Source organism: Mustela lutreola, chromosome 16 (genome assembly GCF_030435805.1).
Source record: "Mustela lutreola isolate mMusLut2 chromosome 16, mMusLut2.pri, whole genome shotgun sequence".
Classification (NCBI taxonomy): domain Eukaryota; kingdom Metazoa; phylum Chordata; class Mammalia; order Carnivora; family Mustelidae; genus Mustela; species Mustela lutreola.
The window spans coordinates 44,934,161-44,950,613 of record NC_081305.1 but is presented as its reverse complement, the minus strand read 5'-3'; the positions used below and the strand labels follow the sequence as shown (position 1 = coordinate 44,950,613).

The following is a 16,453-nucleotide window of genomic DNA, read 5'->3' as shown; positions in this document are numbered from 1 at the left end:
CAGAGATATTAGGGTGGGAAGGGCCAGCCACCAGCCAGGCCAGGGTGGGCGGAAGTTCCAATGCTTTTCACACAGGGAACCCCACTCAGCAGGGCTGCGCCCCCCTAGGAGTTGGGGTCTAAAGACCTCATGCCAGGGGAAGTTTGCCCCAGGCCAACCATGACCCCAACTTGTTGGTGGAGCCTGAGGGAGGCAGCAGTCCTGCACGCGGAGGCGGGAGGTGCAGAAAAGACAAAACTACCCTCCCTTTGATGTAAGCTCTTTGGATGATGATTCTGGCCCATTAGTTACCAGTTTTCATATTCACAGGCTGATGCCCTAAAATCCTGCCAAGATGGGGAATGAGTTTCGTTGGTTTGGGCGTTGAGGATTATCATGAATCCATGAGTTCAGACCTATTTGATGTGTTTCTTCGATCTGTGGCACTTCCTCTCCTTACCGAGGCCCAGACTGCCCTGACCTGTCCAGCGGGAGCCCCTTCTGGATGCTGCTTTCCACTGAGCACATCCTTGCTCCATGACACAAGGTAACCCCAGCTGGCTGCACGTCCCCACCCCAGCCCTGAAATTTGCTGCTTCTCTGAGGAGCTTGGTTCCTTTTTGTGGGAAATGGTATTTAGAGGTCAAGGTCTTGAGCAGACACAACTTTAAACAGATGTTTCCGGGGCACCTCATGGCTCAGTTGGTTAAGTATCCAATTCTTGGTTTTGGCTCAAGTCGTGATCTCAGGGGCCTGGGATCAAGCCCTGCATCGGGCTCTGTGCTCAGTGTGGAGTCTGCTTGTCCCTTTCCCTTTTCTTCTGCCCCTCCCCACCTCTCAGTTAAAGAAATAAAATCTTTAAAAAATACACAGACATTTCTCCCTTACTCTGTGAAGCATGTGCACCTGAATGTGTAGAAGTTAGACGTGCCTTTGATGGTGACAATGAGAGCATAGGATGTCCTTGGTGTGGCTTCTCTCCCTTCCTTGAACCACCTCTCCTGGGCAGGACCCCATAATAAAATAACTTCCAACACTTACCCAGGACTCACTGTGCCTCAGAAACTACACGAATTCATTTTTTCATTACAAGATCCTCAGTGCTATTATTCACCCTCCTTTTATAGATTCGGAAATGGAGGCATAGAAAGGCTCAGTGACTTGACTGAGAATTCCCAGCTAGGGTGTGGCCAACCCAGGCTTTGAACCTGACCTGGTGTTCTTACTCTAGAGATGACATGGCTCCACTATATGAGCACATGAAATAGGACTTGATGGTAGGGGTCGGGGGTTGGTGCCAGAGGGGGCTGGGAATTCAATTTGGGGGTCTGGAGTCCCACCACATCACTCTCACACACCCTTGTCCCCTCTCTGAGGTCAATTTAAAAAACCAAGTGATTTTCTATCGCCTACTCATGGCAGCTGGGTAAGAATCACACATTGGGGCAGGGTTTAAATGCAGGTTCCTGGGCCCTGTCCCAGACTCCATGAACCAGAATCTCTGGGGCTTGGCGCCGGGGGATCTCCATGTGTCACCAGCACCCCCATAGGTACGTGGAAAATTTGTCCATATTACGGAGGGGAAGACTGAGGCTTGAGGAATCTGAGTCAGGGCCGGCAGTGACCAGAACCTCAGGCTTCTGAGGCCCAGGCTTGGCCCGGAGTGGAAACCCAGCTCTGTGCTCTCCACCCGCCCCGAGGTGGGGGCCCGGGCCTTACGGCGTGTTGAGCACCAGCCGGTCCCACTGGCCCTTCACGTCGTCATCCTCAGGCTGCTCTGTGATGTAGAGGCCGTCAAACTCCAGCTTTCGGGCCAGCTCCTTCTCCCGTTTAAAGATCACTAGGGGCACCTGGATTGTTCAGGGAGGCACAGGGGTAGGCATCAGGTCATGGAGAAGGAGACCACAGCCTCAGTGTGAGGCGGGAGATCTTGCTGGCATGGGGGTGAGACCCCACGTCTGGGGAGCTTCCCCAGAGCAATCAGGGCAGTCATGGGGAAAGGTGGGCAGGTGGTTCAGGGCTGGGATAGGAGCAAGTCATGAGAGCCCGGAAGTGGTGCCTGAAGGAGGCTGGGGCTTCCCCAAGGGAGGGGGGATGAATAAAACAGACGCAGGCAAAAGGAGATGGAAGTGAGAGAAAGGATTCCAGGCAGAGGGAACAGCATATGCAAAAGTTCTAAGCCAAAAGAACTCTATTCCTCCAACAGTAAAGCATCAAGATTGGTTCCGACAGACCCATTGGAACCCAACTGAAGCTCTCATAACATGCCTCTCGGGCATCACAAACCTCAGGCATTGTTATGTCAGAATCCACACTCCCCTGTTAGTGCCCGTGTCACATCCAAGACCCCACAGAACCCCATGAGCCTTCATTCGCCAGCTGATCAGTATACAGAAAATAACAGTCACTGTGACAAAGTCTGCCTCTTGATCCAGAAATTAATAGGGTCCCAGGCCCTGGCTTCTCACCTGTGACCCACATGAGTTCTGAGTTTGAATACTGTCCTTGCCGAAGACCCCAATCTTGTACCCAGCCCCCGCAGTCCTTACTCCAGTTCTAGGCCCCCTCCGTTCCAACCACCATGGGAGATCGCCCCACCCGTGCCCTAGACCCTCGCAGCAGCCCAGTACCACTCCCTGCCCAACGAGCCTCTGCCCCAGAACCGCCGTCATGACCCACCTTGAGGCAGTTGTAGCCAATGATGCAGAGGAAGGCCACCAGCGTATGGAGCAGGCTCAGACAGTGCAAGGCGGGCTCCATGTAGCCGGTGCTCTCCTCCAGGAAGTAGTACACCATGTTCTCGTCCTCGTCACCCTCCGCTTCCTCACCGGCCCCTGAGCCCCAGCCAGAGCCGCCACCAGACCCTGCACCTGACAGGTCCCCAGCTGCTGAGCCCTCCACGTCATCCTCCCCTGGCGGCGAGTCTGAAACCTGAAGGGGGCAGAGGTCGGTCAGGGCCTGCCACACCTGGAAGCCGAACACACTTGACAGCCTCCATTCCTGAGGCTGAAGGCAGCGGTTGGGGGGGGAGGGTAGACAGATGCTACTTCAGTGAGACTGTGAGTCAAGATAAGGGGTGGGTCTGGAACCCTAACTAGCAAATCAGACTCTGTCCTGAGAATCTGACTATCGAACTGACAGGAAGCCATTGGAGCTGATTCTCCTTGGCAGCAGATCCTTGCAGAGACTGACCACCAGTATTAACATGAATGCTAAAATTAGGCATAACTGATGTTTACACAGCACTTTCTATATGCCAAGTACCGTTCTAAGTGCTTTACATGTGCTAATCCTCTTGTAAGCCCCACAGCTATGAGAGATAGACACTGTCAGTGTCCCATTTTACAGATGAGGAAACTGAGGGGCAATGAGGTTAAGGCCCTTGCCTAACATCAAACAGCCAGTGGGTGGTGGAGCCGGGATTTGATCCCACAGAAGCCAGCTATACCGTTATCTAGCTGCCCTGTTATTTAGATCTTCTAGTAAGAACCCAAGGCCCTTTCGTGTCTCAGGAGGTCTGGTTCTGAGCCCTTTCCTTCCATTCCATAAGCTGCCCATTTCCTCCTCCCTGCAGATTTCTCCTTAGCTTATGAGAAAGCAAAGAAGCTTCATTGAATCAGTGCATGTCACAGAGGCCAAGGTCTGCACCCAGGGCCATGGGACTGGTGAGTGGCAGAGCTGAGCATGGAAGCCCGCACTGGTTTCCTGCTCTGTCCCAGATACCCACACACGCTCCTGTGGGCGTCCCAAGATCTGGTGTCCAGCCCGAACCTCCCTGGCACCCCCAATCCAACACCTTGTCCCAGGGGGCCCTGGGAACCTGGTAGGGGCCGAGCCACCCTGTCCCCCAGCAGAGATAAGCGCCTATCCTCTGGGCCCCTTGTGACCAGCACCTTATAAAACAGCAAGATGAAGTTGATGGCAAAGGCCAAGAAGAGTGCAAGGAATCGCAGGGTATAGAAGTTCCGGGAAAGGTAGTTCTAAAATGAGGAAAGAAAGGGAAAGAGCTTACAGTCCACCTTCTTCCCTGGAGAATCTGCCCCATCATCCATCCAACAATTCAAAATCTGGTTCACAACGTCCCAGTTATTGAGTGCTTACTGTATACCAGGACGTGCACTAAGAGCTTTATACACACGAATGTGTGTGGCTCTCACTGCACCGCCACGAAGCGGGCACAGCGGATCCGCCCATTCTACCGATAAGGGGAGGTGAGAGGTCTTGGGGAGGTGAGAGGTCTTGCTCAAGGTCACACAGCCAAGAAGTGGCAGACCTGAGATTTGAGACCAAGCACTTCACTTCCAAAGTCCACACTCCCAACTTCTCTGGTATGTTGCTTCCTGTGTGAGGCTGCCCCGTCTGCTTTAGCCCAGATAGAGGACATGTACGTCCATCTCTCCCTCCCTCTTTCTCTCTTCATCATTCTTCCTGTCCCTCATTCTTCCCATGCATCCTCACTGGACCATCTTTCCCCCCAAGAGGTTTCCTTCAGACCCTCATCTCAGGCTGGGCCTGGAGAGGAGGCAGGACAGGCGGAGCCCTGAGCCCTGCCGTCCCAAACTCTCTCCCTTCTTTCTGGGTTGGTTGAGGACACGAGTTCTCCCCACAACCTCGGACAGGAGGGGCTGGGACCAGTGCGGTCGCTCTGACCCCAAGGCTGAGAGCCAAGGAACAGGCCATGGTGGGAGAAACAGAAGCATGTCTTTGCTTGGATTTAGCTCTGGCTAGCACGTCGGGGTGGAGAGTCGAGGCAGGTAGCCCCAGAGGAGCAAAGGTATGGGGGTTGGAATAAGGATCTTGAGCGGGGGCCAAGTGGGGGGCCACCTAAGTGGGGGGCCACCTATGATGCGGCCCTGTGACCAGGTCCTGACTCTGGGGACATCTGTGCCCTCAGGCCAGCCTGGCTTCTTCTGAGCATTAAGCCTGCAACAGGTGAGCTCCAGGACAGGGTACAGAAAAGAGGTGCTGTGAAGGCCCTGGGAGGTCTCCCTGGAAGAGGAGGTGCCAGCAAGCCCTTGCGGGGTCCTCACCAAGAACTTCACCCTCTGTACTTCCAGTTCTCCCCAGAATTCCAAGCCCCCACCTCCAGCCTCCTCCTTCTTTGGAGGGGGTGGAGGAGGTGCTGTCTTCTTGGGGGGCTCTGGTGGGGGTTCAGGGACTTCTTCCTTCTCCCCATTCTCAGCACTGCAGGGCAGGACACAGAAAGAGTGAGGACGTGCCCAGGCAATCCATCCATTCATTCAATCATTCATTCATTCAAAGCCGTGCATTGGGGGCCCATCCCATGCTTAGCCAGGTCTGGATGGTGCTGCGGACACAGTGATGAGTCGCTGCCTCCATGGGTGACAGACCGGTCACCAGGCAGTGGCAGCCCAGAGGGGTCAGAGCTGGATGGGGGATGCTCAAGAGGGTTGTGGGAGCCCCAGAAACACATCTTCCACTTGTTGGCAGGGTGTGTGTGTCAAGCTTCCTGGAGAAGGAGGCATGTGAGCCCAAATGGGAAGGAGAAGGAAGACCGAGATGAGCATGGAAGAAAGTGCTCCGAGCAGAGAGAACAGTCCACAGGAAGGCTTGGAGGCAAAAGAGGAGCCTTTTGGCTCCTTTTGGGCCCCAGCCTGGTCTGGGTGAGGCTGAGGACACAGGATGATCTCAGGAGGCTCTGGGTCCAGGAGGGAGGCAATGACAGGGGCCGGGCCCCTTGGACTCCAAGGCCACTCACTCGGCTTTCTCAGGCTCAGGTTCAGGCTCCGGCTCAGGTTCTGGAGGCAGCTCCTCTTCCTCTCCATCCACCTGGAAGCAGGGCAAGCATCAGGGACCAGCTGCCACCCCAAGCGCCTCTCAGAGCGCCTCTGCCTGCCTGTTCCTCTCTGGGTCCCCATCTGGTCATTTCCCCCAGGGCAATCTGTTTCCTCTCCTCCCATTAGAGGAGGGATTACCAAAGTCTCATTTTAGAGGGGAAATTGAGGCTCAGGGAGGTGGAACATCTTGCCAAAGCACTGTGCAGAGTCAGGGTGACTCCAGGTGGAGGTCTTGTTCCCCAGGGCTTCCCTTCACCTTGACAACCGCAGCCCGAGGGCACTCAGGGCCTGAGGGTGGGGGCTACTTAATTCCTCACAACCACCTGCTTATATCTGAGGGGCTCTCCCAGTGGCCCTGACCCTGTCCCGGGCTGTTCCAGTTACCAGTCGCCTTTCCCCTCTAACTAGGTTTCAGGGTCTCTCCTCTCTCTTTGTGCAGATATCTTGATCTCTCCCAGAAGTACTACCTGTTTCAAGGTCTCCGTCTTGGAGTCCACTTCACCGTGTGTCTCTCTCTCCCTTGTCTATGCTCTCTGGTTCGTCTCTGCGGGCCTATCTCTCAGGTTCTCTCTTCTCTCTCTGTCTCTCAGAGTCTCTCTCCCAGTCTGGTCCTCCCTCTTGGGCCCAAGGTCTCCAAAACCTCAGAGCCCGCCCCCCACCCCGCGGGCCCTCTCACCCCCAGCTTCCTCTTGATGATGGGGGAGCCCTCGGGCGTGGGCGGCTCCGCCGGCGTCGTGTCACCCATGTCCCCGAGGCCGCCCGCCCCTTCGGGCCGGAAGGGGCCCCCATCCGCCACGGCCACGGCCCCCTCGGCGCCTCCCGGGCCGGCCTCGTGCGCCGTCGCCTCCTCGTCGCCCGCGCCCTCCGCCTCGTCGCCCGCGCCCTCGCCCGGGCCCTCGCCGTCCGCGTCGCCGCTGGGCCCAGCTGGCTGCTCGCCGTGCACCTCGTCGCCCGTGGGGTCGGGCATGCCGGCCAGGAGCTCGGTCACCGTCACCTTCTTGGCGCCCTCCACTAGGCCGCCGCCGAAGAGCGAGCCCCAGAGCAGGCGCAGCGCGCCAGCCGCAGCGCCCGCGCCCGCACTCGCGGCGCGCGTCACCGCCGCCCAGAGCAGCGCTGCCACCGCCGCGGCCGCCTCGCGCGCCGTGAGCCGCCGCAGCCGCCGCAAGCGCCGCCGCAGGCTGCGGTAGCTGAGGCCTCGCAGCGCCCAGGCCGCCGCGGCCGCCGCGCGCGCCGTCACGCCCGCCGCCGCCTGTCCCGCCGCGCCCTCGGGTCCCGCCGAGCCCTCCTCCGCGCCCTCCGCGCCCGCCTCGGCCGCGCCGTCGTCTTCGTCCTCCTCCGGCTCGCCCTCGGGCTCGGAGATCTGCGCGGCGATCTGCATCTCGAAGATGGTGTCCTCGCAGAAGCTCACGAAGAGCTCCATCTTCTCGGACTCGCCGCCCTCGTTCACCACGTCGAAGATGAACTGGCGCTTGGACTCCTTGACCTGCGCGCGCGGGGTGGGGATGCCACGGAGTGAGCGCGCGGGTTGCTGCCAAGCCCCCCGGACCGAGGGTGTGACAGCGAGGAGCTAGCTCACTGAACCCTCACCAAGGATCCCAGACGAGGGGCCCGGCTCCCCGTTTTGCAGCTGGGGAAATGGAAGCTTAGCAAGTCATGTCCTCAGGGTGCCGCAGCCCAGAGGTGGCAGATGCAGGGCTGGATTCCCCACCAGCGGGCTCCAGAATCCAGGCTATCCGCTCCTCTGAGAGATGGAGCGTAGGGGCGGAGGGCGAAGGTTCTGCTGCCCGCCTGGGTTCCAGCCCTGATTCTGCCACTGAGGAGTTGGATGATTTAGACATAACTCTCTGGGCCTCAGTTTCCTCCCCTCCTGCCCCGAAACTGGGGGATATTAATAGGACCTCGGTTATAGGGTTGGCGAGAGGCTTCAATGAGTTCAGAGATGCCGAGGGATCTGGACAGCGCTCGCTATTAGAAGGCTGCAAAGTACCGAGGTCCACGCTGCATACAGGGCCTCAAGCAGGAGAATACTGGAATGGGAGGAGGGAGCAGGCAGAACTGGGTGTGTCCAGGAATTAAGAGAAAGAGTTTACATGTGGGGAGCATGTGAGAAGGGGAGGTGGGGGAAGATGGATGGAGCTCCCAGAGCTTGTACAAGAGTGTGAAGCGTCCGTGCTGAACCTGGGCTTCCTGCAGGTGAAGGGATGTGGCAAAACCTCCTGGGTGCAAGGATGGTGCAACCACTTTTATGCCAGATGGGTGAGGGTGGGGCGTACGCAATCGGGCCCCGAGGGACACAGGTGAAATGTGCAAAATCTTGAGCTGTCCTGTGGAGTAAGTGAGGGGGCCGACGTGCAAGAGCCTCGTGAGAGGGCACCAGGGACTAAGGGAGGAACCGGGTGGTGGTATGGGAGGATGGGGGAGGGATGCCAGCATGTGGAGCTCAAGTGTCCACGGTAGACATGGACACACAGGGTGGCCATGCAAGGGCCCGGAGCCTAAACCGGAGGGGAGTGTTAGTGCAGGAGGGGGCTACAATTCATAGCGTCAGTGCCTGTGAAGCAGGCATGAGTGTGCAAGGGATCCTGGGAGTCAGTGCACTAAGGCCCAGGATATGAGGACAGGGTTCAGTGTGGGACAACAACCCAGGTGTGCTTGCGCCAAGTGTCACTGAGGAGACATGAGGGGCCCAGTTGTTGAGGGGGTGATTGGAGTGCAAGCCTCATGGGCTACAAGTGTGAGATGGGAGGGGGTGTGCAAGAGCATATGGGAGGAATGTGCAGGTGAGGAACAAAGGAGAAGTGTGAGTGTAAACGGAGTGCAAGAGAACAGGGAATGCGGGCAACACACAAGCTAAGTGTGAGGTGGGCTGGGGGCCTGCCAGGGCCACATGAGTGTGACCTTCCAGCAAGTAGGTGTGTAAGGCGCATTCAGACATCTGTGGGTGGGCATATGAGAGGCTGAGATAGGCTACATTGGGCCAAGGATCAGCCTGGCCAAGGATAGTCAGGGGTTCATGGGGTAAACTGGAGGGTGGTCCAAGTGTGCACAGGAGATTGAGGGCATGCCAGAGAGGGCATGTAGGGGGTGAATAAGTGAGGGATGAACAACCATATAGTGTGCTGGGACCATATCCTCAGGGTGAGTGTGTAAGAATTGTGTACCCACACGTGGACTCCAAGTAAGTAGACATCATGTGCTGGGACCTCAGAGAGCATTTGGGGGCACACGTGGTGACTGGTGAGGGGCAGACCAGCATAGCAAGGTACCCCAGAGCCCCCACGGTGAGTGTGAAAAGAGAGGGCACGAGTAGGCCAGGGCCGAGAGAGGGCACACCAGGGCTGCTGGGAAGACGAGCAAGGAAGATGTATTAACGATCTACAACCACCGTGTTCCAGTACGTGACAGCGTGGGTGTGACTAGAACTCTAAGGACACGCTGGAGCTCCCAGAGTGAGCGTGCAAGGGGCAGGCATGGTGTTCAAGCAGCGAGTAGGGGCACAGCCACGCTGCTGCACGTGCAACCCATCTCTGGGCTAAATCTGCAAGGGGTGGGCAGGGGAGACCCAGGGACGTGCAAGGGCACCGCAGGGCCCACAACATGGGAGCGAAAGGGTGGGCATGGGCTTGCACGTGTGGAGCAAGAGCCCCCCAGGGCTGGCATGGTGGATGTATGAAGCGGGTGTCCGCCCCTGTGGGGGTCCGAGCATGCGAGGAGCATGCGCGGGGGTTGAGGGAGGCGAGCATGCAGGTGAACGGGCCGGCCAACCTGGGGCATCTCCCACTGCATGCGGTTGGTCTCTGAGATCTCAAAGTAGATGCGCTCGATGCGGCGCGAGGCACCCATAATCTCGATGCGGCCCAGGTAGGGCCGGAAGTACTCGAGGATGCTCTCCGCCAGCTCGAGGAAGGTGCGCAGGCGTGGGTCGTGGGGCACGTGCTCCGACAGGTTGGTCAGCAGCACCGCCACGTTGAAGCCGATGTCGCGGGCAGGCTCCTGGAAGCGGTTGGCGAACTCCTCACAGTTGATCATTTCGTTCTCATCGGCTTCGGAGCAGGAAAGCAGGAACTGGATTTCTGGGCCGGTGAACTGCTTCTGGCTATCCATAGCCTGGGGGTAGGCAGGGGTGCATGGGAAAGGTCAGAGGTCTGGCCCAGTGAACATCAGTGTTCCTCTTAAATACAGTTATGGACTTTTCATAAAGACAGAAAATTCCAGAACCCTAAACAGCACCTAAGGCTGAAACCCCACAGGTTGGCACAGATGGGGCTGTACCAGCTATCAAAATACCAGCGTGCTGCATGTCCACAAAGCTGGGCCACCCTCCACTGGAAGATACATTCCTTTTTCAGAGATGGTAAGATGGGGATTGAAAAAACTCAGCAGTTGTGCTGAATGGCCAAGAAATGCTGCCCCAGGCTCTCCACTGGCCCTGCACTCCTGCTGTCTACCCTCCCTGTTGGATGGCGCATATGGCCTGTCCCACCCAGGACAGGGACCCTGTGGTTGTAGGCAGGGTCTGTCCAGTTGGGATCAGGAACTGGAAGAGAATGGAGCCGTGGCATTGCTCTCCTGACTTCCTCCCTGAGCTGGCCATGTCCCTCCCCACCCCCAAAAGTCAGTCCTACAGTCCTGCACACAGCTTTCTCTATCTCCAAGTTAGGTAGGTAATTACCCTCTCCTCCAGGACAGATAGGTCCTCCATAATAGGACCCTGACACATATCACCTCCCACCCCAGACCTCTCCCCAGGCCCATTTGGGCTGCCCCCACCCCTTTCCAGCAAGTACATCATTGACACTCTACGTAGTGGAAGGCTCTGAATTTCAACTAGAAACAAACAGTCATATGCCCATCACCCCGGAATTAAATCCTCACGCGGACATATTTTTTAAATGCTATATATTTAAGAACTAAACATTACAGGTATTATTGGAGCCTTCTACCTCACTACCTATACCCTGGCATTTTCTCACAAAAATACATAGTATCCCCTGCATTTTTTTTTTAAATTTAAAGAATTGCTATTATAGGGGTACCTGGGTGGCTCAGTGGGTTAAGCCTCTGCCTTCAACTTGGGTCATGGTCTCAGGGTCCTGGGATCGGGCCCCGCATCAGGCTCTCTGCTCAGCAGGGAACCTGCTCCCTCCCCACCCACCCCGCCTCTCTGCCTACTTGTGATCTCTCTCTCTCTGTCAAATAAATAAGGAAAATCTTTAGAAAAAAATTAAAAAAATAAAAAACAAAGAATTGCTATCATAATAATATAATTTGAAACTTGCTTTCTTCAACTATATTTTTAAGATCTACCCATGTTCACAGATTGATCAAACGAATTCATTTTTCCTGTTATGCAGTATTTCTTTTTTTTTTTTAAAGATTTTATTTATTTACTTGACAGACAGAGATCACAAGGAGGCAGAGAGGCAGGCAGAAAGAGAGAGAGGAGGAAGCAGGCTCCCTGCTAAGGGGAGAAACCAATGTGGGGCTCGATCCCAGGACCCTGAGATCATGACCTGAGCCAAAGGCAGAGGCTTTAACCCACTGAGCCACCCAGGTGCCCCATATTATGTAGTATTTCTAATAAATGTAACACCATATATCCTTCTGATACTGGACATTCAGGTGGTTTCCAGTTTTTTTGCTTTATAGACAACACTTTCATTGAACAGTCTTATGCTGATCTCCTGTGCACTTCTGGCAATAAGTTCTCTAGAGCAGTTTGTCTGAGTCAAATGTTTTGACTGCACTCACAGCTAGAATGCATTCTGTAGTGTGAATCCAGGGAAAGGGCTTCATGACACAATTCTGACTTTCGCTATGCAACTCTCTCTGTCATGTTCGATTCAATTGTATTTTTAAAGATGCTGGTCATGACTTAACGAAATTAATTTCATGACCCACAGATGAATTGCACCATGTAGTCTGAGAAATGCTACTCTAGGATATGAATAGAAGTGAGATCTTCTGGCTCCAAAAAGTGCTTTGTAGCCAAGAACTTTGCAAAATGCTTTCTAAATGAGTAACCCGCTTTGCAGATCATGAAGGGTTCGAGAAACCACAGAATGTGGAGACATAATCATACAGGAACTCCTCACCATCTACCTTTGCTGCACCGACCTGCCTTCTCCACTTATGATGTGGTGTGTTACTTGCCCCTCTGAAAAGACCCCCTCCCTACAGAAAGGCCTGGAACTCCATCCCCTCCATTCCGTCTTAGACTCTGCTCTTGTGATTTGCAGCTCTCTCTTTGTCATCATCCATTTCCCAATCCCCTTCTTTTGAAATACCACCTTCTCTGATTGCTATCTGCTTCCTACGCTGGACTCCTCCTTTATTCCAGACTTCTAAAGTTGGGGACAATACTCCTGGAATCTGCACCCCTTTCTTGAGAAACACACTCTCCATGGAGATAGTCACTGAGGCCCAAGGCTCTGAACACTATCCCGCACCAAGGATGGCCCAATTTACATCTCAGCCCCAACTTCTCCCCAGAATCCAGATAGTTAACAGCCGAAGCTCTTACCTGACATCTTTTCATGGATCTCTACCCCAAACTGGAAATAGTCTAAACTGAACTTTTGGTTTCAAAACCTTTCCTCCCACTGTCTTACCAATCTCAGGAATAGCATCGCTCTCCACCCAGCTGCTTAAGCTAAAACCTTTGAGTCATCCTTGATTCCTCTTTTTTGTCTCACCACCCACACCCGATTCATCAGCAAATCTGTCAGCTCTGCTTTCACAGATCTAGAACCCACACACATCTGCCCCCTCGATGGTCCCATCCTGGTTTTGGTCCTGCATCGTTCCCCTCTAGACTCTCACGGCAACCTCTTCCCTGTTCTCCCTGCTCCCCCTCAACCCCCAGCCAGGGACCCTATAAACATCTAAGGACACACCTCTCCCTGCTCAGAATCGTCCCATGCCTCCATCTCATTTAGGTTAAAAATTGGAGACTTGGGGGCACCTGGGTGGCTCAGTGGGTTAAAGCCTCTGCCTTTGGCTTAGGTTATGATCTCAGGGTCCTGGGATCCAGCCCTGCATTGGGCTCTCTGTTCAGCAGGGAGCCTGCATCCCTCTGTCTCTCTGCTTGCCTCTATGCCTACTTGTGATCTCTGTCAAATAAATAAATAAAATCTTAAAAAAAAAATTGAGTGCAGGAGTCTTTCCTGCACCCAACCAGGCCCTGTATGTCTGCTGTGTCCCTCCCCTCTGGCACTTTACCACTCCCATTTTCCCATCAACAGCCCTCTCCAGTCATGCTGGCTTCCCTTGGCACCCCTCTGGTTCCCACGTTTCAGCCTTTAGACTTGCTGCCCCCTCTGTCTGGGATGCCACAACCTCCCACACCTCCAAGTGGTATGTTTCAGCTCCAGCTTCAATGCCCTTTTCTGGAAAGGCATCCCCCATCCACACAGTTGTCAAGACTTATCCATTCATGCTCTCTCTCATGCCATCCTGCTCATTTCCTTCAGACTACAGATTATGACCTGAAATTATTTTGTTTAGTTCTTTACTTTTGGCGAGGGAGAGAGAGAATCTTAAGCCAGGTCCATGCCCAGTGCTGTGGGGTTCAACCTGAGAGCCTGAGATCTCAACCTGAGAGCATGATCTCATCCTGAGATGAAATCAAGAGTTGGAGGCTTAACCGACTAAGCCAGCCAGGCACCCCATTTGGTTATTTTCATCTGCCCCTTCCCACTGGGCTGTCTGCTCCGAGGGTGGGATCTCAGTCTGTTCCGCTTGCTGCTACACACAGCAGATGCTCAGGACACATTTTATCAAGTGAATTAAGAATCTTTTTTTTTTTTTTTTGAATTAGCATCTTCAAAGCAGAGAAGACTTTGCTCCTTCGTGACAATTTTTGAAAGTTAAAAAGTTCTTTTAAAAGTCCTGAACTTGCCTTTTAAGCCATAAAGAAACCAAAAAGCATGTTGTGAAACACATATCTGTAAGGTGCCTGAAGCTTTGTGTTTAGGAAACCACGTGATGTTTGACAAATAGTCCCTAGAAATGAGAATATTAACAAAAATGAGCATATCGTCATTTTGCCATCGCTAGTGCACGAACATGTCTGGGTATCGAACATCAGTAGCTGCTGACCTCACCAAAGGAGAGAGAACAGGGAAGGATTTACCTCCTGATGAATGTAGGTAGTGCCACAGAGGATATGCCAACAAAACAAAGCAACAAACCAACCAAACAGAACTTGCATCTGATGGACTTCTTGACCGGGAGTCTCAGTTTACAGGAAACACAGGGGAAGGAGGAACGTGCTACATGACACTAGAAGGTTGGCTCAGCCAGATGGAAACTGTGGGAACCTCTACAAACAGCACAGGCATTTTCCAATGAGAGCCGAGGACCACTTGGGGCTGCTGAGTCCTTGAATCAGGGCAGGTGCTGATTGAGGTTTACATACTGGATTTCAAAGACTTAGCATGAAAAAAGGATGTAAGATGTGGAATAGTTTATATATATATATATTGTTTATATGTTGAAATAATATTTTGGATCTATGAGTTTAAATACAATATATTGTTGAAAATGACCTCATGCACATGTGTTTTGCTTTTTAAGTTTTTTAAAGATTTTATTTATTGATTTGAGAGAGAGACAGTGAGAGAGAGCATGAAAGGGGAGAAGGTCAGAGGGAGAAGCAGACTCCCCATGGAGCTGGGAGCCCCATGTAGGACTTGATCCTGGGACTCTGGGATCATGACCTGAGCTGAAGGCAGTTGCTTAACCAACTGAGCCAACTAGGTGCCCCGTGTGTTTTGCTTTTTAAAAGCAGGGGTACTAGAAACATTTAAATTATGCATATTGCTCACACTGTATTCCTAACTTTTTAAGAAAGATTTTACTTATTTATTTGACACAGAGAGAGAGACAGTAAGAGAGGGAACACAAGCAGGGGTAGTGGGAGAGAGAGAAGCAGGCTTCCCACCAAGCAGGAAGCCTGATGCAGGGCTTAATCCTAGGACCCTGGGACCATGACCTGAGCCAAAGGCAGATGCCTAACAACTGAGCCACCCAGGCACCCTTGCATTACTAACTTTTTTTTAAGGAAACTTTACTCCCACCATGGAGCTCAAACTCATGACCCTGAGATCAGGAGCTGCATGTTCTACCAACTGAGCCAGCCAGGTGCCCTGCTCACATTGTATTTCTATCAGAGAGTACTCCTCTGTAGCGCCAAACACCTGGGTCCCTAGCAGATCGTTAAATAAATAAAAATCTTTAAAAAAAAGATTTATTTATTTGACAGAGAGAGAGATCACAAGTAGGCGGAGAGGCAGGCAGAGAGAGGGGGAAGCAGGCTTCCCGCTGAGCAGAGAGCCCGATGCAGGGCTCGATCCCAAGACCCTGGGATCATGACCTGAGCCAAAGGCAGAGGCTTTAACCCACTGAGCCACCCAGGCGCCCCAGGATTTATTTATTTTAAAGATTTTATTTATTCATGAGAGCAAGAGTATGTTGGGGGGAAGAGCAGAGGGAGAGGGACAAGCCAACTCCATGCTGAGCCCAGCCCAACATAGGGCTCCACCCCAAGACCCTGAGATCATAACCTGAGCTGAAGGCAAGAGTCAGCTGCTTAATCAACTGAGCCATGCAGGTGCCCCCAGAAAACATTTCTTAAGGTATATGTGACATTTATGAGATTTGGAAATGTGAACAATGACTAGATATTTGATGATTTAAAGAATTGTGGATATTTTTTGTTTCATTTTTTATTCCCTTTTTGGTTAAGAATGATAATGACATTACGGTTTGTTATTATAAAAGGAAAAGTAAGTATCCTTACAAAATAAAAGGTTTTTTTTTTTTAATTTTATCCATTTAATTGCGCACAAGCAGGGGGAGGAGCAGAGGGAGAAACAGACTTCCTCCTGAGCAGGGAGACCAACGCAGGAGCCTATCCCAGGACCCTTGAGATCATGACCTGAGCTGAAGGCAGATGCCCAACCAACTAAGCCACCCAGTGCCCCAAAAGAAAAGTCTTTTAGGACGATCTATTATACAATTCCATTTATACGAAGTGTCCAGAATAAGCAAATCTATAGAGACAGAAAGTAGATTAGCCTTTGACAGGGGCCTGGGTGGGGGAAATGGGAAGTGACTGCTAAAGGGTACAGGGTTTCTCTTTTGGGGTGACTACAATGTTCTAAAATTAGATGTAGTTATGGTTGCACAATTCTGTGAATATGCCAAAAAAAATTGAGTTGTACATTTTAAATGGATGAACTTATGAGATATACCCCCAAATATTTACAGACTATTAAAAAAATAATAATAGGAAAAAAAACCCAAAACAGTACTGACCAAGAATAAGTTAGTAGCCTGAAATGTGTCTTCAGCCACCAGAAAGGGCTTTCTACACTGTAATAGGTGTTTTAGAATCTGCAAAGTACTTACTTATCAATGAAGACATGCCTTGCAAAGTGTGAAATCTGTCAACCATAAAGGACTTGGGAAACCAGACAACAATGCTATACTTTTAAAATGGACAAACATAAATTTAAAAATAAACATCTGGAGAGAAGCACACCAGAGTGGCTGTCAATGGCAGTTTTTGGAAAGGTGGGATGACAACAGGGTTGGGGGTGGGAGCCAAAAGTGACCTCGACCACAGTGGTAAGTTCTGAGTTTCTTTACAAGAAGAATTTATTCTTGTCTTA

General features: G+C 52.6%; 1 protein-coding gene across 2 annotated transcripts in view; it reads right to left on the bottom strand.

Annotated features, from left to right (window-relative positions):
* RYR1 (ryanodine receptor 1) overlaps positions 1-16,453 on the bottom strand; it is a 108,096-nt gene that overhangs the window by 6,109 nt on the left and 85,534 nt on the right. For both annotated transcript variants that reach the window (XM_059152534.1, XM_059152535.1), the window contains 7 exons: positions 9,543-9,884; positions 6,454-7,260; positions 5,699-5,769; positions 5,010-5,163; positions 3,873-3,959; positions 2,659-2,910; positions 1,699-1,829 (listed from right to left, as the gene is read on the bottom strand). In XM_059152534.1, the coding sequence (XP_059008517.1) occupies positions 1,699-1,829; positions 2,659-2,910; positions 3,873-3,959; positions 5,010-5,163; positions 5,699-5,769; positions 6,454-7,260; positions 9,543-9,884 (1,844 nt within the window). The remainder of the gene's footprint in view (positions 1-1,698; positions 1,830-2,658; positions 2,911-3,872; positions 3,960-5,009; positions 5,164-5,698; positions 5,770-6,453; positions 7,261-9,542; positions 9,885-16,453) is intronic.